Below are 19,655 nucleotides of genomic sequence, written 5' to 3'. Positions count from 1 at the left end.
ATGCTTTACTCCTAAACTATACCTCCAGCCCTATAGCCTTTTTTCTGGAAAATGACCATGGACACATTACCATTATGTTAAACAAGTCACTAACTTCCTTGCCTTTTGCCACCTGTCAGTAGATACTGTTTTACCATCACACACCAAACAGCAATGACAAGAAATTGTTATAAAAGGTAGAAAAATTTACCATAGGCAGGTGGGGGTGACTCATTGATAGAACATTTCTCAAGCATGCACACTATTACCAAGAGTTATGACTTGTTTCAAAAGTGACTTGACACTATGGGGTGTCTTGAATTGTGGGATATCGGCAAAAGACAAGTGTATTCGAGCCTCGACTGTTTCTTCTTCATCATCCAAGTCTTAGAATTTCAATTACTTATATAGTGAATTGGAGAGCAGCATCCATAGGTTTCAGTTTGAAATGATTTCTTAACTTTTTGTTTATTTTATGTGCATGAGTGTTTGCCTGTTGTATATATGTATGTGCACGATGTGCATGCCTGCGGCACATGGAGGCTGGAGGACGATGTTGGTCTCCCCCAGTATTGGAGCTGCCATGTAGGTAATCCTCTGAAAGAGCAACAAGTGTCCTTAACTTCTGAGCCATCTCATTAGCCTCTAAGATTTAGCTTCTCTGTCCAGGTATGTTTATATGAGTGCAGTTTCCCATGGAGGCCAGAAGAAGGCACTGGTTTCCCTGGAGCAGGAATATAGGCAGTTATAAGTTGCCTGATATTAATGCTGGTAGCAGAACTGAGTCTTCTGCAAAAGTACTATAGTGTCTCAACTGATAAACTCTCTCTCCAGGCACTGAAATAACTTAGCTTTCAGTTTCCTCTGTACATTATATCGTTTTCCTTTTAATGAGGTACCGCCAAATGACCAATATTCTTTTTGAGTTTTCTTTTCCTGGTGTAGCTTTGTCTAAGCAATAAAAGGACCACAGATCAGATAGGAAAGAATAAAAAATAGTTTTACGTATCTAAGGTACATATAAACCACATAACTGGCTTCCCTGGTCAGCTTTTTAAAGCATTTGATTCTGTGAGCCTTTTTGCCCTTGTTCCTGTACATCTTAAGATGAAAAGGGTCGTGAATACCCATTGAAATCAGTCAAAAGCAGGAACCCGGGCTGCTGTGTGCATTCATGGTAAAATCACTCAGTACCTGGTGTTGCTCCTGAAGTAGTCATTTGCCCCATAGAAGAGGGGCTCACTCGGGGCATGATGTAAGGTGCAGGTGGCTGGATGAGAATCTTGCCGAGGTGGGAATGCTCAGTAAAGCAAGAAACGTGGGTATGTGGTTCCTGCAGATATACAGTTCCCGTACCCATAAGCACGTTTCCACACATTTCCATATCAGCTTCATGGATCAGAGAGGAAAAGTTATTTTGTATGAACATATTTATCTCTTTTCTCCATTATATTAAATATGTAGACCCAAAACTGTGCTTGGTGGAACATGCCTTTATCCCAGTACTTGGGAGGCAGTGGCTGGTAGATCTCTGTGACTTCAAGGCCAGCTTGATCTACAAATTAACTCTATAAAGCCAGAGCTACACTAAGAAACCCTGCCCCCCCCAAAAAAAACTTAACTAACTAAATAAATTTATAAGCCTAAGATATAGGAAGAGAAAAGAAAAAAACCCCTGTATTTGTAATTCTTATTTATTTTCCCATAATAACTTCCAGTTCTTATTGAAGACATGTAAGACGCCATATCTGTACCCTGTACCAGCTATATTTTGTTTTTGTTTTTGAGTCGGGGGTAAAGTGTCCATGGTGGGCTTGAAACTCACTGTGCAGCTCAGGATGACCTTGATTACTAATCCTCCTGACTCCTCTTTCCAAGGGTTGAGATTATAGGTATAAACTGTAGCCACCTGTAAACTATCTTTTTTGTTCACCATATAGACAAAAAATATAATTTCCAAATAACGTTTTAAGTAGCCCTTGCCTTTTTGAATTTGTCGTGAGACACTAGCGAGCGGTATTTGAAGAATGTATCCTTTCTGAAGCAACTTGGTGAGATCACTAAGATCTAACACTGATAGTTACTTCTACTAATTGGTACCTGTGTCAGATAGATAACAGATGTCAAAAGAATTCAGGAGATCATGTAGTTCACCTTCCTTACCCCTAGGCTAGATTACCTAAGTCACCCAGGATGGTATGCTCCTCTGCCTTGTCTGGTGTTAGGAAACTCAGTCTACTCAAGTCACACAAAATCAGAACAGGAATGTATTGGAGAAACTCATCCATCTGTGATTCAAGCACTTCTCTTAATTGGAAGCTCTTTATTCTAACTCTGTTTTCATTAAAGAAGTATTCAGGGTTTTTTTCCCTCTTTTTATTTAAAAAGAACCCTACCTACATACAGCGGCCATCCTCACATGATTCCCAAAGTGTCCTATTTTTAAATGAGATTTTTGTACCACACCTTATGAACTCCCCTGAATGAAAGTCTTATACTTTTTCTAGTAGTAGAACTAGCTGACAGTGTGTGCTTGGTGTGTGCTAAGAATAGGCTATTTTAAATACATGATCCTAATTAAGCCTCACAATCGGACCGCAAGAAATGAAAGTATCTGTTCCTGCGTTACACAAAAGGAAACCGAGGCTCGCAGAAGTCAAGTCTGTGATCATATAGCTAGCACATAGCAGGCTGTAGATTTGAACCCACAGCCAGAGCTCCTAATCATCAGGTTATACTAGCTGTTCTTTTAAGCTGCTCTATACCAAATCTCATTTTTTTAAAAAGTATGATAGCTTTCTAATGCAGATTGCCAAGTATAGAGCATACTCTGACTCCCATTTAATGTATTTTGTCAGTTAGCATTATCTTGCTAACTGTTGGGACAGAACTCTATAAGTATCCTAGGTAAAAAATGGTCTATTCTTACACTGAAGATATTTTTTGTAGTCTCTGATTATAAGAGAACGCATTCTATATAGCATTTACTCAGTAGGAGGGGAGCGTGTGGCACTGCAGAGGCAGGGGGAGTATAGTTATGATTTAAATCGACAACTCCTAGTGTGCATTCTTTTTGGAGTGTGTTCCCTATTTAAAAGGTTAAGATTTCTTCCTAGAGATAGTCAGATACTGGAATGAATGTAGGAAACACTTCAAGTTTTACCAGATTAAAGTTGAATAGGAATGGTTGTCACGTATTTTAAAATGTCGGACAAGAGTTTTAACTCAGAAAGGCAAATAGGACTATTTGGAGACAAGTTTTATACTCCAGCTACTGTGGCGATGAAGCATAATGGTTGCCATTTACTGGCCTGCTCTCTGTTGATGTCCTGCAGGCATGTTAAACTCCACCTGTCTGAACCAGTATTTATAACCTCCCACCCTGAAATCTGATTCTCTTCTCCCTCCACCCCCGCCCCCAATCCTTTACCTTCAACTCTTTCACACCTGGTTTGTGGATTCTCTTTCTGAGCATGTTTTGTCTTTTAAAGATTTGTTTATTTGTTTGCTTTATATATATGAGCACACTGTAGCTGTCTTCAGACACACTAGAAGAGGGCATCAGATCTCATTACAGATGGTCGTGAGCCACCATGTGGGTGCTGGCAATTGAACTCCATACCTCTGGAAGAGCAGTCAGTGTTCTTAACCACTGAGCCATCTCTTTAGCCTGTCTTATCTTTCTTAACGGTACTCTACATCAAGCTTTCCTCTTCTTGTTTTCTGGTAAACATAATCACTAGTACTTGCTTAACTACTTTTAACAGCTACTGCCAGGCTTGCGAGATGGTTCAGCTCTGGTAAAGGTGCTTGCCATCAAGCCTGACAACCTGAGTTTGATTCCTAGGAAGCACATGGTGGAAAGAGAGAGCCACCACGATCCTGAGAAGTTCTGTCTTAATGTACTTTTCCCAGCCTTGTCTCCTTTCTCACCTTTTCAAACGTCCTTTCTGTGTTCCTTCACTGCTGCATCACAAAAGTTCCTTTTGTATGGCTCAGTTCAAACTCATGCTTGCCTCTGCCATATAGACTAGCACTGCATGCTTGGTAGTCAGGACACATGGGCAAGCTTTTTCTTCCATGGTGAACTGAGGTCTCTAAGAGAGTTGAAACTATGTTCTCTTTGCTTGGCGGGTAGCATCACATGGGCATAGCACATGGAAGTGTTTGGCACAGTGCTTTAAATCTTCTTTGTGCTCAGTACTGTTCTAATATGTAAGTGGGCACTGATCAGTCCTTGCATTTCAAAGAGGAATGGGTCTGGTTAGGAAGATAAAAGGGAAGCCTTTAAGAATGGGCTGGGTTTAAAGTGGAATAACATAAAAATTCCTGATTTGGTTAATCAGTGTTATAGTGTTGTTTTGAGGCTTTGGCAGTTTGAAAGGGGAGTAGAATGAACTACATTAAAAAAATAGCCTGGTTATTTCTTCAATATGGTAGGGAATATATATTTCTCAAACATGAGAAATGTTTTCAAATATCTCTTTAACCATCACTCACCCATGCTGTTACTTTTGTTCTATTCTTGGGCATCATATTTGTCAGGTAAACCTTAGACTTTATCTTTAGCTGTATTTATCAACTATTCCAGCACCTACTTCGTGACAGGCACAGTGCTAGGTACTATGGAAGCAGACTTGAAATAAATCAGCTTTAGAAGTAGAGTGCTGTGGGAGGGCTGGGAAAGAAGACCACAGCTGATATACCTGAGAAGTCAAAGGCTTTGTGGGAAATGACATCTGAGCCTTCTCACAATCATCATTAATGCCAGTACTCAGGAGGCTGAGGCAGGAGAAGGAGGTTGGGAGTTCCTGGCAAGCTTGGGCTACAGAGGATTACTTTTTCCTGAAAAAAAAAAAGGAGAAGGTGGTCTGATACTGTGGAACTCAAAGGTGGAAAGGAGGATTTCAAGGAAGAGGTGTTGGGTGACTGGATGCTACGTAGGTTTATTCTTTTAACAGTGATCCTTCACCAAATGAGAAAAGGGGTGGTTTTAAGGAAAGCACAGCTTGGCTTGTATAAAATAGTCTCACTGTATACTCTAGGCTGACTGAAATTCTCCTGCCCTAATCCTCTGAATGCTAGGAGTACAGGTGTCTGTCACAAGGCAAACTGTCTCATAAAATCCCAGATAATGAAGTTGTAAGGCTTCCCCTCGCTATTTGTGGTTAAATGGCAACAAAAACCCAATGCTTATTGTTGCGCTGCAGTTACAGTTCATTTACAAGAACAAGAGGTAGGCCATGTTGCTCCCGGCACATTTGCCACAGAATACTTGGGGAGGAAAAGAGGTACATTTTCACCATGAAGATTTTTCTCTTCATCTTCATGTGTACACATGCATTATGAATGCATTCGTGCAAGTGGGAATTCTTTTCAAAAGCCAGTTATGGCATGCAAGTTAATATTAATGTCTGAGGTGTTTTATCAGGAATTTCTATTAAAGTGAATTTTACCTTTGTGGTGATTAAGTAGAATAAGCAGTGATAGAGAGAACCGTCTTTGGCTATTACGGAAATGCCTTTATTTAAATGCACTCTTTTTTCTTTGCCTTCCTGTAGTGGTTTTTGTAATTGTAACTTTATGTCATAAAATTCTCATGGGTGTTTGCTAACGGAGGAGAACCAAAACCAGTAATATAAAACCAGCACTTTCAGAGGTGCAGCTCGCTGCTAGATGGTTTGCATAGCATGTGTAAGGACCTGAGTTCAAGTCTCAGAACCACAAATACAATTGAGCAATAATGTCAAAGAATTTCTGTGTGGCTTGGGGGACTCTCTTGGTGCTCACTTGACTGTGCCTATGTTTTGGGCCTTCTTTACAGATTAAATATAGCAAGCACCCTGGAAGTTCACAGTATTCTCAGCTGCAAAGACCCATAGCTGAGAAAAATCTAAACAAAAAAGTCTGCACTTGCAAAATGCCTGAAATTTTCAGTGGAAGAAAAGGAAACAAGAAACTCGAAATGCTCCAATTGGAGAATGTTTTTCTTCTCAGACATGGTTTGGGTAATTAGATCAGCAGGTCAGAGGGGGTTAAGTTAGGCAAGAACTTCACAGTCCAAGTTTACTGTCCTTCAGTTTCCAAGTCTCCCTCGCCTACTTCCATTTAGTTGGTTACGCTGGTAAGAGTATATGATATGACAAGTGCTTTTCATTGACTATTTTTTTAGAGGTAACCGGAATTTGAAGTCCAAATCTGTCTTATAAGCAACTTGTCACTTTTCAAGGACTTGAGAGTGCTCAGATTTTATTGAGGGTTTTAAGTTTCCTTTTAGCCCTCCTAAGTAAGTTATTTGTGATCCCTTTCAAAAAGACTTTGAAAACAAGAGTAGAGCTATAATATCACATCAAAGCAGTTTGCAATTCATGCCCCATCCCTGGCATGGCATTCTTTTTAAAACTTATAACAAGTAATTTGGTGACTGTCAGCTAACTAGGTAGGCCAGAGGCTGCTTCTGACTGACTTGTCTACATGAGGTAATGTTATTCTAAACTGTGGTTCTGGAGTTATACAGCAATATTGGGACTTTCTGACTATTTGCCTTCACTATACTGTCCTGCTTTCTGTTTTTATGGGAGATAGTGTTATTACAGCCAAAAGAAAGAGCCGGGCCACTGTAAGGTGGGTTTGTCTCTTGTGAAAACACCCTACATATGGGTATCCCTTTCTTTAGGTGCTTTTGACAATTTGTCTCTTTGCCTTACAGGCTCAGGACCGTGGCTTCTTTTTATATCTTCCTTTGCATTTTCTGTATTCAAAACAGTTTTCTGAAGCAAGTTTCTCCAACGCAGTTAACCACATTGATCTGCTGTGAGAACGTGTGTGTGCTGGGAGTTCCTCTGCCAGAGCTGAGCTCTGTGAGACTGTGCTATAAGGGTTTCCATGTAGCCACTGGATTCTAGTTTTTCCACAAATGCTTTCTTTTTCTGCCTAGCCATGAAGTTGGCAACCTCTTTTTCATTTTCTCCCTCCCCCGGCTACTGAGAAAACAGTGTTTTTCCTTTTTGATCCTTAAGACTTTGTGGAGACCTGGTTTGGTTCTTGGCCCTGTTCAGTTGACTGAAGCGCAGGTATGCTTCGCTGTCTGCTTCCTAAGGTCCAGCTAAATTTTCGTCTTTGAGTTCTTTGTGTGGCCTCTCATGCGTGACTTGGTTCCTCTTTCATCTGTGGGGTCAGCTTCTTGAAACCTGCTTCTGTGGTACAGCTTAACCCATGTTAGCATACCAGAACCTCTGGCTGTTACCATGGCTTCTGAGCATACTGCAGAAAGGCGGAGGAACCCTCATGAGAGGACAGGGCTCCGTTTCCCAAACTCTCCACCTTTGGAGCCAGAGATTCCGAATTGAGGTTTCTCAGGCCTTCCAGGAGCAAGGTGAAGAAGGGGTAAAAGCAAAGCATTATCAGTGACAATGTTTTTGCCTATTTAAAACAAGAGCGTGGAATAGGATACCAGCAGAGTAAGCTGAGAATTAACATTTACACCTACATCGGGGGAAAGGAAATTAGCTCTCAAGAGAATATTTAGTAGGTAGGTCAGCGTCCCCCTTTGAGCAGGAAAGGACACTTGAAAAAACATGTTCCTGTCAGATTAGTTTGTTTTCCCACATTCAAGACAATGGGGACACATTGGAAGTGTGATAAAATGGCAGCTGACATTCTTCTAGAGACAAGTAGTGGTAAAGAGTGATACAAATTTTAGAGAAGATATTCTCTGTAAAGGCAGACACTGGATATGGAGTTACATTCCTCTCACATACCTTGATGGTAGCAATGGTGGGGTGTCATTTGTCTCTTGTTTTAGAGAAGGGTCTCACTTTGTACCCCAGCTGGCTTAGAACTCACAGACATCTACCTGACCCTGCTTCTACCTCCATGGAGCCGAGATTAATGCATGTGCACTGTGCCCAACATGCTTTGAAATTAACTTTTCATATGTGGAACATTTCATACACTTATCATATGTACCTACCATTACCTCCCTCCAACTGCTCCTAATGTTGCCCACCTTGTCACCCTGCTAACTCCATGGCCTTCTTTGTTGTTCCTAGCCCTGAGTCCAATTATTGCTGCCCATATGCATGTGTGTGTGACACTGTCCACTGGGGTATGGGGAACCTATCAGCAGCCAGGTCCCCAAAGGACAGTGCTTCTCCCCTCCTTTCTATGGTTTTTGTTTTACAAAAAGCCTTCTCTTTTATTTCAATATGGTTTGCCACCGCATTTCAGAAGTGGCTCTACCCACCTATCTTCTTTCCTAGCTTCTTTAATTATGATATTTATCTGTAAGCTTTCAATTTTGTTTCGAAGAGCTAATCTGATCTCCCTACATTCTGTGTTCATTGAACCGAATTGTCCTCAATTTTACTTTTCCGGTCTTTGATCATGTAGCTCGTAAGTTACTTTGTGTGTCTTTTGTTTTAATGTATGTGAGTGTCGTGCATGTGCTGGGCAGTGCCTTCAGAGGTCCGAAGAGAATGTCGGATTCCCCTGGAAGTAGAACTAACCTATTGTTATGAGCCACTGTGTTTATCCTGAGAACTGAACCTGGGTCATCCCTCTTACTGTTTCTGAGTAAGGGTTTCAATGTAGCTTAGGTTAACCCTGAGTTCAGGTTGCCATCACACATGAAGTCCTCTCGCCTGAGTCTCCAGAGTTCTGCTATTAAAGGCATATACCCACATCCAGTTCATAATTATTTTTAGAAATACCTGAAGGTAATTAGGTAAAGTCTTCAGAGTGTGTGTGTGCGTGCGCGCGTGCGTGCGTGCGTGCGTGCGTGCGTGCGTGCGTGTGTGTGTGTGTGTGTGTGTGTGTGTGTGTGTGTTAGAAGACAGCTTTGTAGAGTCAGTTGTCTCCTACCTTTATGTGGCTTTTAGAGATTGAACTCAGGTCACCAGACAAGCACATTAACCTGCTGAGATATCTTGCCAGTCTAAGTCAGCAATTAAAAAACAACAAAACATGGACAAGGAAAAAAATGTGACATAAGATGTTCCAATCTTCAGTAACAGAATTAACTTAGAATCAACAAATTTACTGAATGTGCTCTTAGTTTTCAAGCTCATTTGGTCTAGGGCTGGAGTTGTTAGTCAGTGGGAGAGTGTTTGCCTACCATGCACAAAGGCTTGGGGTCTTTCTCTAGTGTTATCTAAAATAATATAGAATGGATAGTTAGTAAAGTCTATCCATTTATAAAATAATAGTCAAATAAGGATCAAAATTATAAGAGCTAAGAAGTTGGTGTGTGTCCTGTCCCATAGGAGTTCAGGGGGAAGAATTAATACAGGGATTTGTGCTATTAGCATAGACTCACTCTTAGGACTATGAGAGGTATAAGAGCGTATGCCTAATATCCTAGCATTTGGGAGGCTGACATGGGATGGTTGCCAGTTGGAGGCTGGATTGGCCTAGTGGTACCTTATCTCAAGAAGTAAAATAAGTAGCTGGAGAGGTGGCTCAGTGTTGGTAGCACTTGATATTCTTCCAGAAGACAATACTTCAATTCTGAGCACCCACATACGGTCACAACCATATGTAACTCCAGTTCCAGGGGATCTGATGCTCTCTTCTGATTTTCTTGGGCACATAAACACCCATATACATAAAAAAATAAGGAAAAAATTAAGTAAAACACCCTCTCCCCAAAACCTAAAGCTCCAAAGAAATTCTATTCCTAACCTCGACAACTATTTTCTACTGGAAAATATTTTATTGATATTTTATCCTACTCTTCATTGAATAGAACTAAAAAGAAAATAAGCTTTGATCACTTGAAAAAGCTGATCTTCTGGGGCTGGTGAGATGGCTCAGTGGTTTAGAGTACTACAAGTCCTGACTGAGTTCAATTCCCAGCAACCACATGCTGGCTCCTGACCATAAGGGCATTTTGTGCCATCTGCTGGCAGATGCGTGTACATGCAGCAGAACACATGTTAAAATTTTAAAAATGGGGCTGGAGGGATGGGTTAGCGGTTAAGAGCACTGACTGCTCTTCCAGAGGTCCTGAGTTCAATTCCCAGCAACCACATGGTGGCTCACACCCATCTGTAATGGGATCTGATGCCCTCTTCTGGTGTGTCTGAGGACAGCAACAGTCTACTCATATAAATAAATATAAATAATTTTTCAAAAATTTTAAAAATGGTCTTACTCTGTTTTCTATTACTATTTATGAAATTGCTTTCTGTTACATTAGTCACTTAAACCACTAACTTTGAACAGATCTGAATTTATAGATTCCCCCCCCCAATTGTTCAAATATTTTGGTTTCCTTTGCTTTTTCAGTTAAGAGGCAGGCATGAATGCATTGGCCACACTATTCCTGATACTTTTAAAAATAAATTTTTGTATAACAAAATACTTTGAATATTGTAGAAAAATCAGAAAATACAGAGCATTAAGAAAACCGTTCAAAGATAGCAGTGCAGCATTTTGCTTTATTTACTTCCCACCCATTTTCAAAGTTATATACTGGGAACATTATTGAGATTGAAAGTCACATGTTTCAGAGTCCGTATAGCTTTTCTACTTAACATATATAGGCCCATTACTTTGAAGCTGGATGTGCTGCTCACGCCTGCCATTCCAGCACTTGGTAGTTTAAAGCTGCGGATCGCAATCTGAGTTTAACTTAGCCAACAATCGGAGATGTTCTCTGAAAGAAAAATTCTCAGAAGGAGCTGCAGAGAACATTCCTTCATATGAATGTGATTTATTTAAGCATATTTCAGTTGTTTTATAATTGGGAGTATTCACAACTATTCTGCAATGAATATGCTTATATATACATTGTGTATGCCTGCTACTATTTTCAGTAAATAAGTTGACATATAATTATTAGAACAAGGGCTATATAAACTTTGGAAAGGCAGTATTTCTAGTCCTTGGAGGGGTTGAAATTTGAACCTAGGGCCTCACATGTGTGGGCAAGTGCACTATGATCTTGTTATACCCCCATCAGCACATCGCTTCTTTTTATGGTAATTACTTGAAGTTTCAGTACTCATTTGAAGAAGTGGGTTCTTTCTTGTGTATTAATAGTGGATATAGCCCTCGTGTTTTCTGGGAAGTACCTATATTGAGAACTTTTTTTTTACTTACATGGGTATTTTTAAAAATGATATCATGAATGAGTTTGAGTGTTTGATTTCCTTAGAGAAATGTAAGAAATTTTATTTGAATTTATATTAACCTCTTAGTACATCGACATTGCTTAGGAACCAAGTAGCCCAGATGTTGGATCACAAGTGTCTGTTTGCTTCTTGTTTGATTTTGGTTTGGGTTTTTGGAGATAGAGTCTCTATAATGTAGCCCAGGCTGGCCTGAAACTCAATCCTGCCTTGGCCTCCTGCGTACTGAGATTGTTGTTTAGAACAAGGTATCTGGCAACCAGGAAATAAACTGAAGGTTTTGGTTTTGCCTTACTATGATTCACTTTGATATGGCATTTATAGATTAGGAGATGGCACATTAAAAGCCTACTGGGTACACTGTGTTTTGTGAACCAAAACTATTACTAATGATGGTTGCAAACTTTTAAAAAAGAATTGTTTTTGAAATATAGAGCTGGCCAATCACTATCTAATAGGTTCAGAATGTGAGATAAATTGAGTTGAAAGAATCTTTTCTTTTTTTCTGTTGACTTGAATTCATAATACAGAAGATAAGTAAGATTAAATTTAAGCAGACAGACATATTTTCACAGTATAATCAATTAGCTATTACAAAGTATCCTCAACTCAAGGTATTAAAAGTACTATAAAATTCTTTTATCCTCTCTACTGGCCTAACTTCCAATTGATTTCACCAGATTCACAAACTAGTGTGGTGCCTCACAGATTTTCATTTAAATCTTCATTGATTTTCTTTAAATCTTCATTCAAATCTGATTGTAAGAAAATTTTTACAGTGATATTCAGACTGGTGGTAAGCCATTGTGGCTGGGATAGCAGTATAGCACTGAACTGTATCATTAGCCTTCTTACAGATTTAAGTGGAAGTTTTAGAAAGAAATTCTCAAGAGAGATTTTTCCTAATTACTTGTATCCAGCAAGTTCTGGATTGCAAAAGAGATCTGTTTTTATAGTGTTATTTACATATAGCTCTGCTCCATGATTTACAGTATTTCAAATGTTCTCTTGACCACAGCACAATTACAATGTCACACATTTATTTTCTTTCTTTTTTTTTAAACATTTATTTATTTATGAGTACACTGTCGCTGTCTTTAGACACACCAGAAGAGGGCATCAGATGGCGGTGAGCCACCATGTGGTTGCTGGGATTTGAACTCAGGACCTCTGGAAGAGCAGTCAGTGCTCTTAACCGCTGAGCCATCTCTCCAGCCCCAATGTCACACATTTATAACATCCTATATATTTTGTCAGTAAAATAAAAAGTACTATCAGGATAATTTTATTCTAATTTTTCAGGAGGCAAAATAAGAAAAATAACATGAATTGGACTTTTTTCTATAACCAGTTTGCTTTTTTTTCTGGCAGAAATTGGAATGTCCCTAGCCTTTTTGTGACAGTATTAGCAGAATTACATTTGAATATTGTTTTGTTGTTTTTCCCTAGATGTGTTCTCTTTGTCATTGTCCTGGAGCAACCATTGGCTGTGATGTGAAAACCTGCCACAGGACATACCACTACCACTGTGCACTGCATGATAAAGCTCAGATCCGAGAGAAACCTTCGCAAGGCATTTACATGTAACTCTTTTATTTTGCTTGGTTTTAAAGCAGTCACACTGTCCTTCAGGCTTTCACATCTTCCTCCACTCAAATCATTTCATCATCACTATAGTTAAAGAAATGACTAAAGAAGTGTCATACAGAGGTTTATAAAAATAAATCCAGTTTATGAATAGGGTGGACTGTGCTGCTCATTTTTGAAATATGAAAAATGAATTGAATTTAGTTTGCATAGTTCCTAATTTTGTATTTTCCCCCCTCAGGGTTTATTGTCGAAAACACAAGAAAACTGCCCATAACTCTGAAGGTATGTTTCTTTAGACAGTTGTAAGTTTCAAGAGGAAATGAGAACAAAATGTGAACAAATAGTCCTAAATTAAGTTTTTCCTTAAGATAGGTCTTATTATTCAATATCTTTATAATTGGGGATGTTATTACATCAAACCAATGTAAATAATCAAAAAGAGCTAAATTATTAAATAAAAAAATTGTCCCGGAAATCTTGTAAAGTATACACTGAAAACTTATGGCATATTCAGAAGAAACAGTGGTAGGGGTGACCCATTTCTCTGCAGGTGGTAATTGGGATTCTTCCTCCCATCCACTATTATAGATGGCGTGAACCTAGGAATACTAATGTACTTTGGATCAGTATACAGTCTGGTGAAATTTCAATGCCTTATCTATGCTTTTGTTTTTTCATGGTTCAGATATTTCATGAGCTGTCATGATCCAAAAATGAAAGTTTCCGAAAAGAAACACGTTTTTAATCAGTTTGATTATAATATATTATGTTTTATTAATAGTTGTTAATGTCTTACTGTGTCCAAAATTTATAAGTCAGACTTTATAATGTGTAGGCATGTGTAGGAAACCACATTTAGTATTGTTCATGGTTTTGTTTATCCACTGGGAATAACATCCCTCTGAGAAATAAATGGAGACATACTATGATTTTTCCAGAAAAAAAGTTTGTAAGTAACTAAATTTAAAATAGAAGCTTATCAATTTATCTTATAGTTTGTTTTCACTTAAATTTATAAAACTAGTTTAGTGATGTTTATATATTGTTAGCCAAGTTATATTTGGTTTTAAAAGATCTGAGGAAGTTAGTTCTAAAGTTGAATTCTGACTTGAATCAAACTTTCTTTAAAATGTTTATTCTATTTTAAGTGTGTGAGTGCTTTGCCTGCGTATATCTGTGGACCATGAGCATGTGTGGTGTCCATGAAGTTCAAAAAGGGGTGTCAAATATTCTGGAACTAGAGTTACAGATGGTGGTGAGCCACCATGTGGTTGCTGGGAATGAAACGTAGATCCTCTGGAAGACTAGCTAGTGCTCTTAACCACTGAGCCATCTCTCCAGCTCTGGGTCAAACTGTTCAAACAGATGGTTTTGATACATTTAGTTGCAGTATAACATGGATTAGATTCAATCTCAGATTATTCTGTTTTCATTTAGCTTTGACTCAATCTAATTTTTTGTTAGCTTCTAAGACTGTTCTGTTCAAAGTCAAAAATGGATCAGATACTGATATTTTAGCCAGTTGGTCCTTTTGAGACAGGGTCTCTATTATGTAGCCTGGACTGTCCTGGAACTTACTATAGACCAGGCTGGCCTGAACTCAAAGATATTCACCTGCCTCTGCCTCCCAAAATTGCTGGGATTAAAGGTGTGTGCCACCATACTGGGCTTTGGAAGTTTGATCTTTTTAAAGACTTAGCTAGAGGCTAGAGAGTTATATAGCCTTCTTGTAAAGGATCTGAGACGAGTTCCCAACTCCCATGCTGGGCAACTCCTGGGGTCTGATGTCTCTGGCTTCTATGGGCACCTATATTCATATATACCTAAAACACACACACACACACACACACACACACACACACACACACACACACACACGAATAGCAAAGTAAATCTTTAGAATAGATGTACCTAATTCCTGTATAAATATCAAACCTGGTTTCCTTTTGATCTCTTATAATTTGTTTTCTAATACAAAACCATACTATTTTTCTACATTTGAAGTCTACATTAATACAAACTGCTGGTTCAAAATATTATCATCGTATACATGTATTAAAATCTACCTGTGCTGTGTATACATCATACTTATTATATGTTAATTAAGATATTTAAAAGAAATGATTTAGGAGACATACATATAACCATGATTATATTGAGTTATTGTGCTGTCTTCTACAAATAAATATGTACAAATAAAATAGCAGTTGAATATAAATTCAACTCAACATTGAATATAGATGAGCAGGTACATGTGACACAGGCAACAGTAATAAATGAACTTTTTAAACAGTTTTTTGTGCTTTTTTCAGAGAAAGGAGAGTATAGGGGCTGAGATATGGCTTGAGATTAAGAGCATTGAATGCTACTGTAGAGAACTAAGGTTTTGGTTCCTAGCAGGCCCCTCCATCTGCCTGTGACTCCAACTCCAACTCCAGGGAGCCAGTGCCCTCTTCTGGCCTTATTGGAAATAGCCTGGATAAACAATAAGAACAAAATACTTTGAGGTAGTAGAGTGTGACTGAAAAGCCCATATAACTATGTTTTTATTTTTTTCTCAATTCTAGAACTAAATCTAACATCTTTTGTGAAAAGTTATAAGTAGGGACTAGCAGTATATGTCAGTGGTAGGTGGCTTGACTGGCATGCATGATGCTCTGGGTTCTAACTCCAACACTGCATTTAAAAAAGGAAGAAGGAACCACTGCAAGGAAGCGTTCCTCAGTTCCATTCCTAAAAGGAAGACCCGTTGTAAGGGAGCGTTCCTTAGTTCCATTCCTTCAAGATGTTAATGTGTATTTATGCAGTGTCCTTTAGGATTAGAGTGGCCATCTATGTGAAGAGCTGAGGATTAAGATTCATGATCTGATTAATACAAGTATATGAATGGACTGGACCGGGATACTTGAAATACTTAAAGATGATTAATATATACTGATTAACATAGCTGGCTCCTATTTTCCTTTCTAGACTTCTGAAGCCAGTTCTCCCTCTGGTGGTAGAAAGCCACTTTGATGTAGACTGTATAAACAGGATGATAAATTGTTTTTTAACATTTTTTAGTTGTGTGTGTGTGTGTGTGTGTGTGTGTGTGTGTGTGTGTGTGTGTGTGAGAGAGAGAGAGAGAGAGAGAGAGAGAGAGAGAGAGAGAGAGAGAGAGAGAGAGAGAAACTAACATGTGGGAGTCAGTTTTCTCCTCCTGTCTTGGGTAACCCAGAATTGAATTCATGTCTTCAGCCTTAGTAAGTGCACTTTTCTGCCTGAATCCTCTCAAAGACTCAACTAAAATGACTTAAGAGTGACTTTTTCTTAGTGAGAGAGTTCTAATTCTATTTCATACTATACGAACAACTTCAAATTGGCTTGATTTTGGTTCACAATATAGATTATCAGGCCTTTTTGTTTCCTTCGTATATAGCGTACGTTTATACTTACATTGTGGAATTTGAGGCATAATCTTCAAGTATTGCAGTTTTTAAGATATATTTTTATAATCGTTTGCTGTGTACACCTGTACTGCACGAATGCCTATTGTCCATGGAGAAGGCCAGAAGGCTCTGGATCCCCTGGAACTGGAGTTCTTGAGAGTCGCAAGCTGTTGTGTGCGTGCTCGGAAGAACAGTCAGTGCTTGAACCCATGAGCTATCTCCCCGGCCCCAGTATTGGCCATATTTGCATTTAGAGAATTTGGCTTTTTAGCTCAAATTTATTTTCTGTTGAGTACTTTGTCAGAAACAGCGAAGATTTGTTCTGATGGGAAACTTGTTCTACTTTATGATTGTAATTTATGATGGAGATTTAAAGGATTTTTATTTTAGGCATTCTCTGAGAACTATGTACTTCATTGGTCTCTAGAGCAAAGGACTTGATACCTGTGACAGTTTCTTTACCATTTACTGTCTGTAGCTCAATATTTCTGATATTAATCTGTCGTGTTAGCCTTATACAACATGAAGTGTTGTGGAACACTAAATTCAAGTGTAGTTTTATAATAAAGCAATTTAATTTTCCAATCCTAAGTAAAATATTATTTTATATTAAGTGTCTGAAACCCATGTCATCTCTTTTGGAAATAAAACTTAAAGGTTAAATCTAGTATCAAGATGAGGCAGAAGTATCAGAGGTAACCCCAAGGTTTTTGATATAATTAATGAGTTTCCAGAATCAAGTCCCGTGTGTTTTGCCTTGTGTTGTTTTCAAACAGGATCTCACTATGTAGTCCAGGCTGATGTCCAGCTCAGTGTCCTGCTGCTTTCTGGCTGAGTGCAGGCACCATGGGCATTTGTCACAGGCTTAGCGAAGGCCTACACCTTCTGTTGTCTTCCTGTGCATGTGTGTTCGGATAGGAGCTCTAGTCTTTATTTTAACTTTGTAGTTATTCACTTTATATTTGCACATTTTTACAGCTGTATGTATTTGTGCATGCACAAGTTTGTATGTGTATGTAAGGGCTAAACTCAGATTGTCAGGCTTGGTGACAAGCATCTTAACCCACTGAGCCAACTCTCTGGCCCCTTTTTACTCCTTTTGAAAGCAACAGTTTAAAGATAGTAATCGTGGGGCCAGAGAGATGACTCAGCAATTTGGAGATCCGGGTACTCTTACAGAGGGCCTAGGTTTGGTACCCAGCACCCACATGCCAACTGTCTGTAACTCCAGACCCAGAGGTACTGACACTTTCTTCTAGCCTCTGTACACACTGCACATACATGGTACACAGACATATAGTCAGGCAAAATACCCATACACATACAGTAAAAAGAAATGTAACTTCAATAGAAGTTTTAAATTAATAAACACGGGGCTGGATAGCTGGCACGGTGTTAAGAACACGTGCTGCTCTTGCAGAATACACAGTGCCCAATACTCGCATCAGGTGGCTACTCCTGTAACTCCAGATCCTGTGGATCCAGCATCCTCTTCTGGCTTCTGTAGAAGCCAGTGTGAGTGTGTACACATGCAAAAACATAAAACTAAATCTTTAAAAAGGTGAGTATTAGCATTAGCAACTAGGTCTAGCTTACAATTATTACTACTCTTCTATGCTTATCGAAATAATTTGATAGCATAATTTATAACCACTAAGCACTTTGAGTAGCTACAAGAAACTATGATTATGAAAGGTGGTTTATTTGAAGATAATTTTTAGGCTGCAGATATGGCCACTCAAACCTACGGCTCCAGCACTCAGGGGTCAAGGAAGAGGGATGCCATAAATCCAGGGTCAGCCCAGACTACAAAGTGCAAACCAGTCTTGAAAAATGTTTAAAAGAGGTTTGGAGCAATGCCGCAGTTGCAGAGAGCCTGAATATGGTTCCCAGCACCTATGGGGTGCCTCATAATTGTTTATAATTCCAATTCTGAGGGGTGCAGTGCCCTTTTCTGACTTCCTTCAGCATCAGGCACATATATAATAAACATACATTCATGGTGGCACATCCATACATGTAGAATAAAATAAGCAGAGCTTTCTAAGTAAAAAAGAATAAAAATTGTATGAGATATATTCTCCTCAGGGATGGATGAATAGTCCCCATTCTTACAATTAGAAAAGCAGCATATTGCTTATTTAAACCACCAAATAGTACAAAGGTGCTATTAAAATTAGTTTAAAATTTTTACTACATTTACTTGTGTGTGTGTGTGTGTGTGTGTGTGTGTGTGTGTGTGTGTGTGTGTGTGTGTGTGTTTGGGGGAGGGATCATGCACATGCCACAGTGTGCACATTAGACTTGGTTCTCTCTTTCCATCATGCAGATCCTAGGGATTGAACTCATGTAGTCAGGGTTGACACTAAGCACTTTACCTACTGATTCACTATTTCACAGGCCCCAAAGTTGGTTTTCAATACTCTCTTCTCACCCTTTGGGACTAATTGATATAACATTTAAAATCTAATACTTGTATTATGCCTGAGTTTACGTGTATTCAGATATACCAATTGAGATGTCCTTTACTGTCGTGAATGCATGTCCTAAAGAAAGGTATTGGCATCTGAGAATAGGAGCTGATATAATTTCTAATTGAAAAATTAGTTTCTAGAATTACAGTCAGTAGCATGCTAAAGGAAAGTCAATGAATGTTTTAGAGAGTTTTGCCTAAAACATTTATAGTGAATTAAGGTGAATTAATATTTGGTTGTTATACCATTTTCAATACTAAATACATTATATATAATGAGATTAAAAATGTTTACTGTGTGTATGTATGATGCATGTTTGTGCCGGAGAGCACATGTAGAGGTCAGAACAACTTCTATTTCCACTGTTATGTTGGTTCTGGGAATCAAAGTTAGGTTACCAAGCTTGGGTGCAACACCTTCACCCAACATGCCATTTCATGGACCCATATAGTGGGCCTTTAATAAATAAATATTTGTAGTGAATAGCTGAGTCAAACACTTTCTGTTAATGGTAGAATTGTTTTATTTATGGGAAAAAGTAGTTGTATTTCTAAGAGTTACATGAAAGTATATGTGTATATACAGCTAACTCACAAAATGGCTTTTTATTGCTTATGTTAGAGCTTTTTGTATTGGAACATGTTTCGTTACTTGATCGATTAGCTCAATCATAGATGGCTTTCAAGTTGAAGCTGTTCATTCAGTTTTCATAATGGAGGAACTATCTACATCAATGCTGTCCAATTCAAAATGCAGTAATGGTAGCAGGTCAGGTGTCTGCTGACACTGTTGCCACTTGCCTGGTGTGGCAAATTAGGTTTTGAGATGTGGTCAGTGTGCATAGAAAAAAGTCAGATTTTTTTTTTATTATAACTGACCTAATAATGTTTAGAAGCCAAACAACTTGTAACACAGAACCCATTTTTATAGAATTACAAAGTCAAAGGAATAAGGCTACAGTGGTTACAATCAAAAGGCTTGTTGTATTCAGTTATTTGAGACATGAGATTGAACCCTGTTGAGTAGACCATAGACCAGGCGTCCCTCCTAGG

The 19,655-nt window shown here is 38.7% G+C and overlaps 1 protein-coding gene across 1 annotated transcript in view; it reads left to right on the top strand.

Annotated features, from left to right (window-relative positions):
* Positions 1-19,655, top strand: part of Phf6 (PHD finger protein 6) — a 38,467-nt gene that overhangs the window by 6,399 nt on the left and 12,413 nt on the right. The window contains 2 exon segments of the mRNA XM_032889617.1: positions 12,561-12,694; positions 12,940-12,983. Coding sequence (XP_032745508.1) covers positions 12,561-12,694; positions 12,940-12,983 — 178 coding nt within the window.

The sequence above is a fragment of the Rattus rattus genome, chromosome X (genome assembly GCF_011064425.1).
Source record: "Rattus rattus isolate New Zealand chromosome X, Rrattus_CSIRO_v1, whole genome shotgun sequence".
In the NCBI taxonomy this organism is placed as follows: domain Eukaryota; kingdom Metazoa; phylum Chordata; class Mammalia; order Rodentia; family Muridae; genus Rattus; species Rattus rattus.
This window is presented reverse-complemented; position numbering and strand designations above follow the sequence as displayed.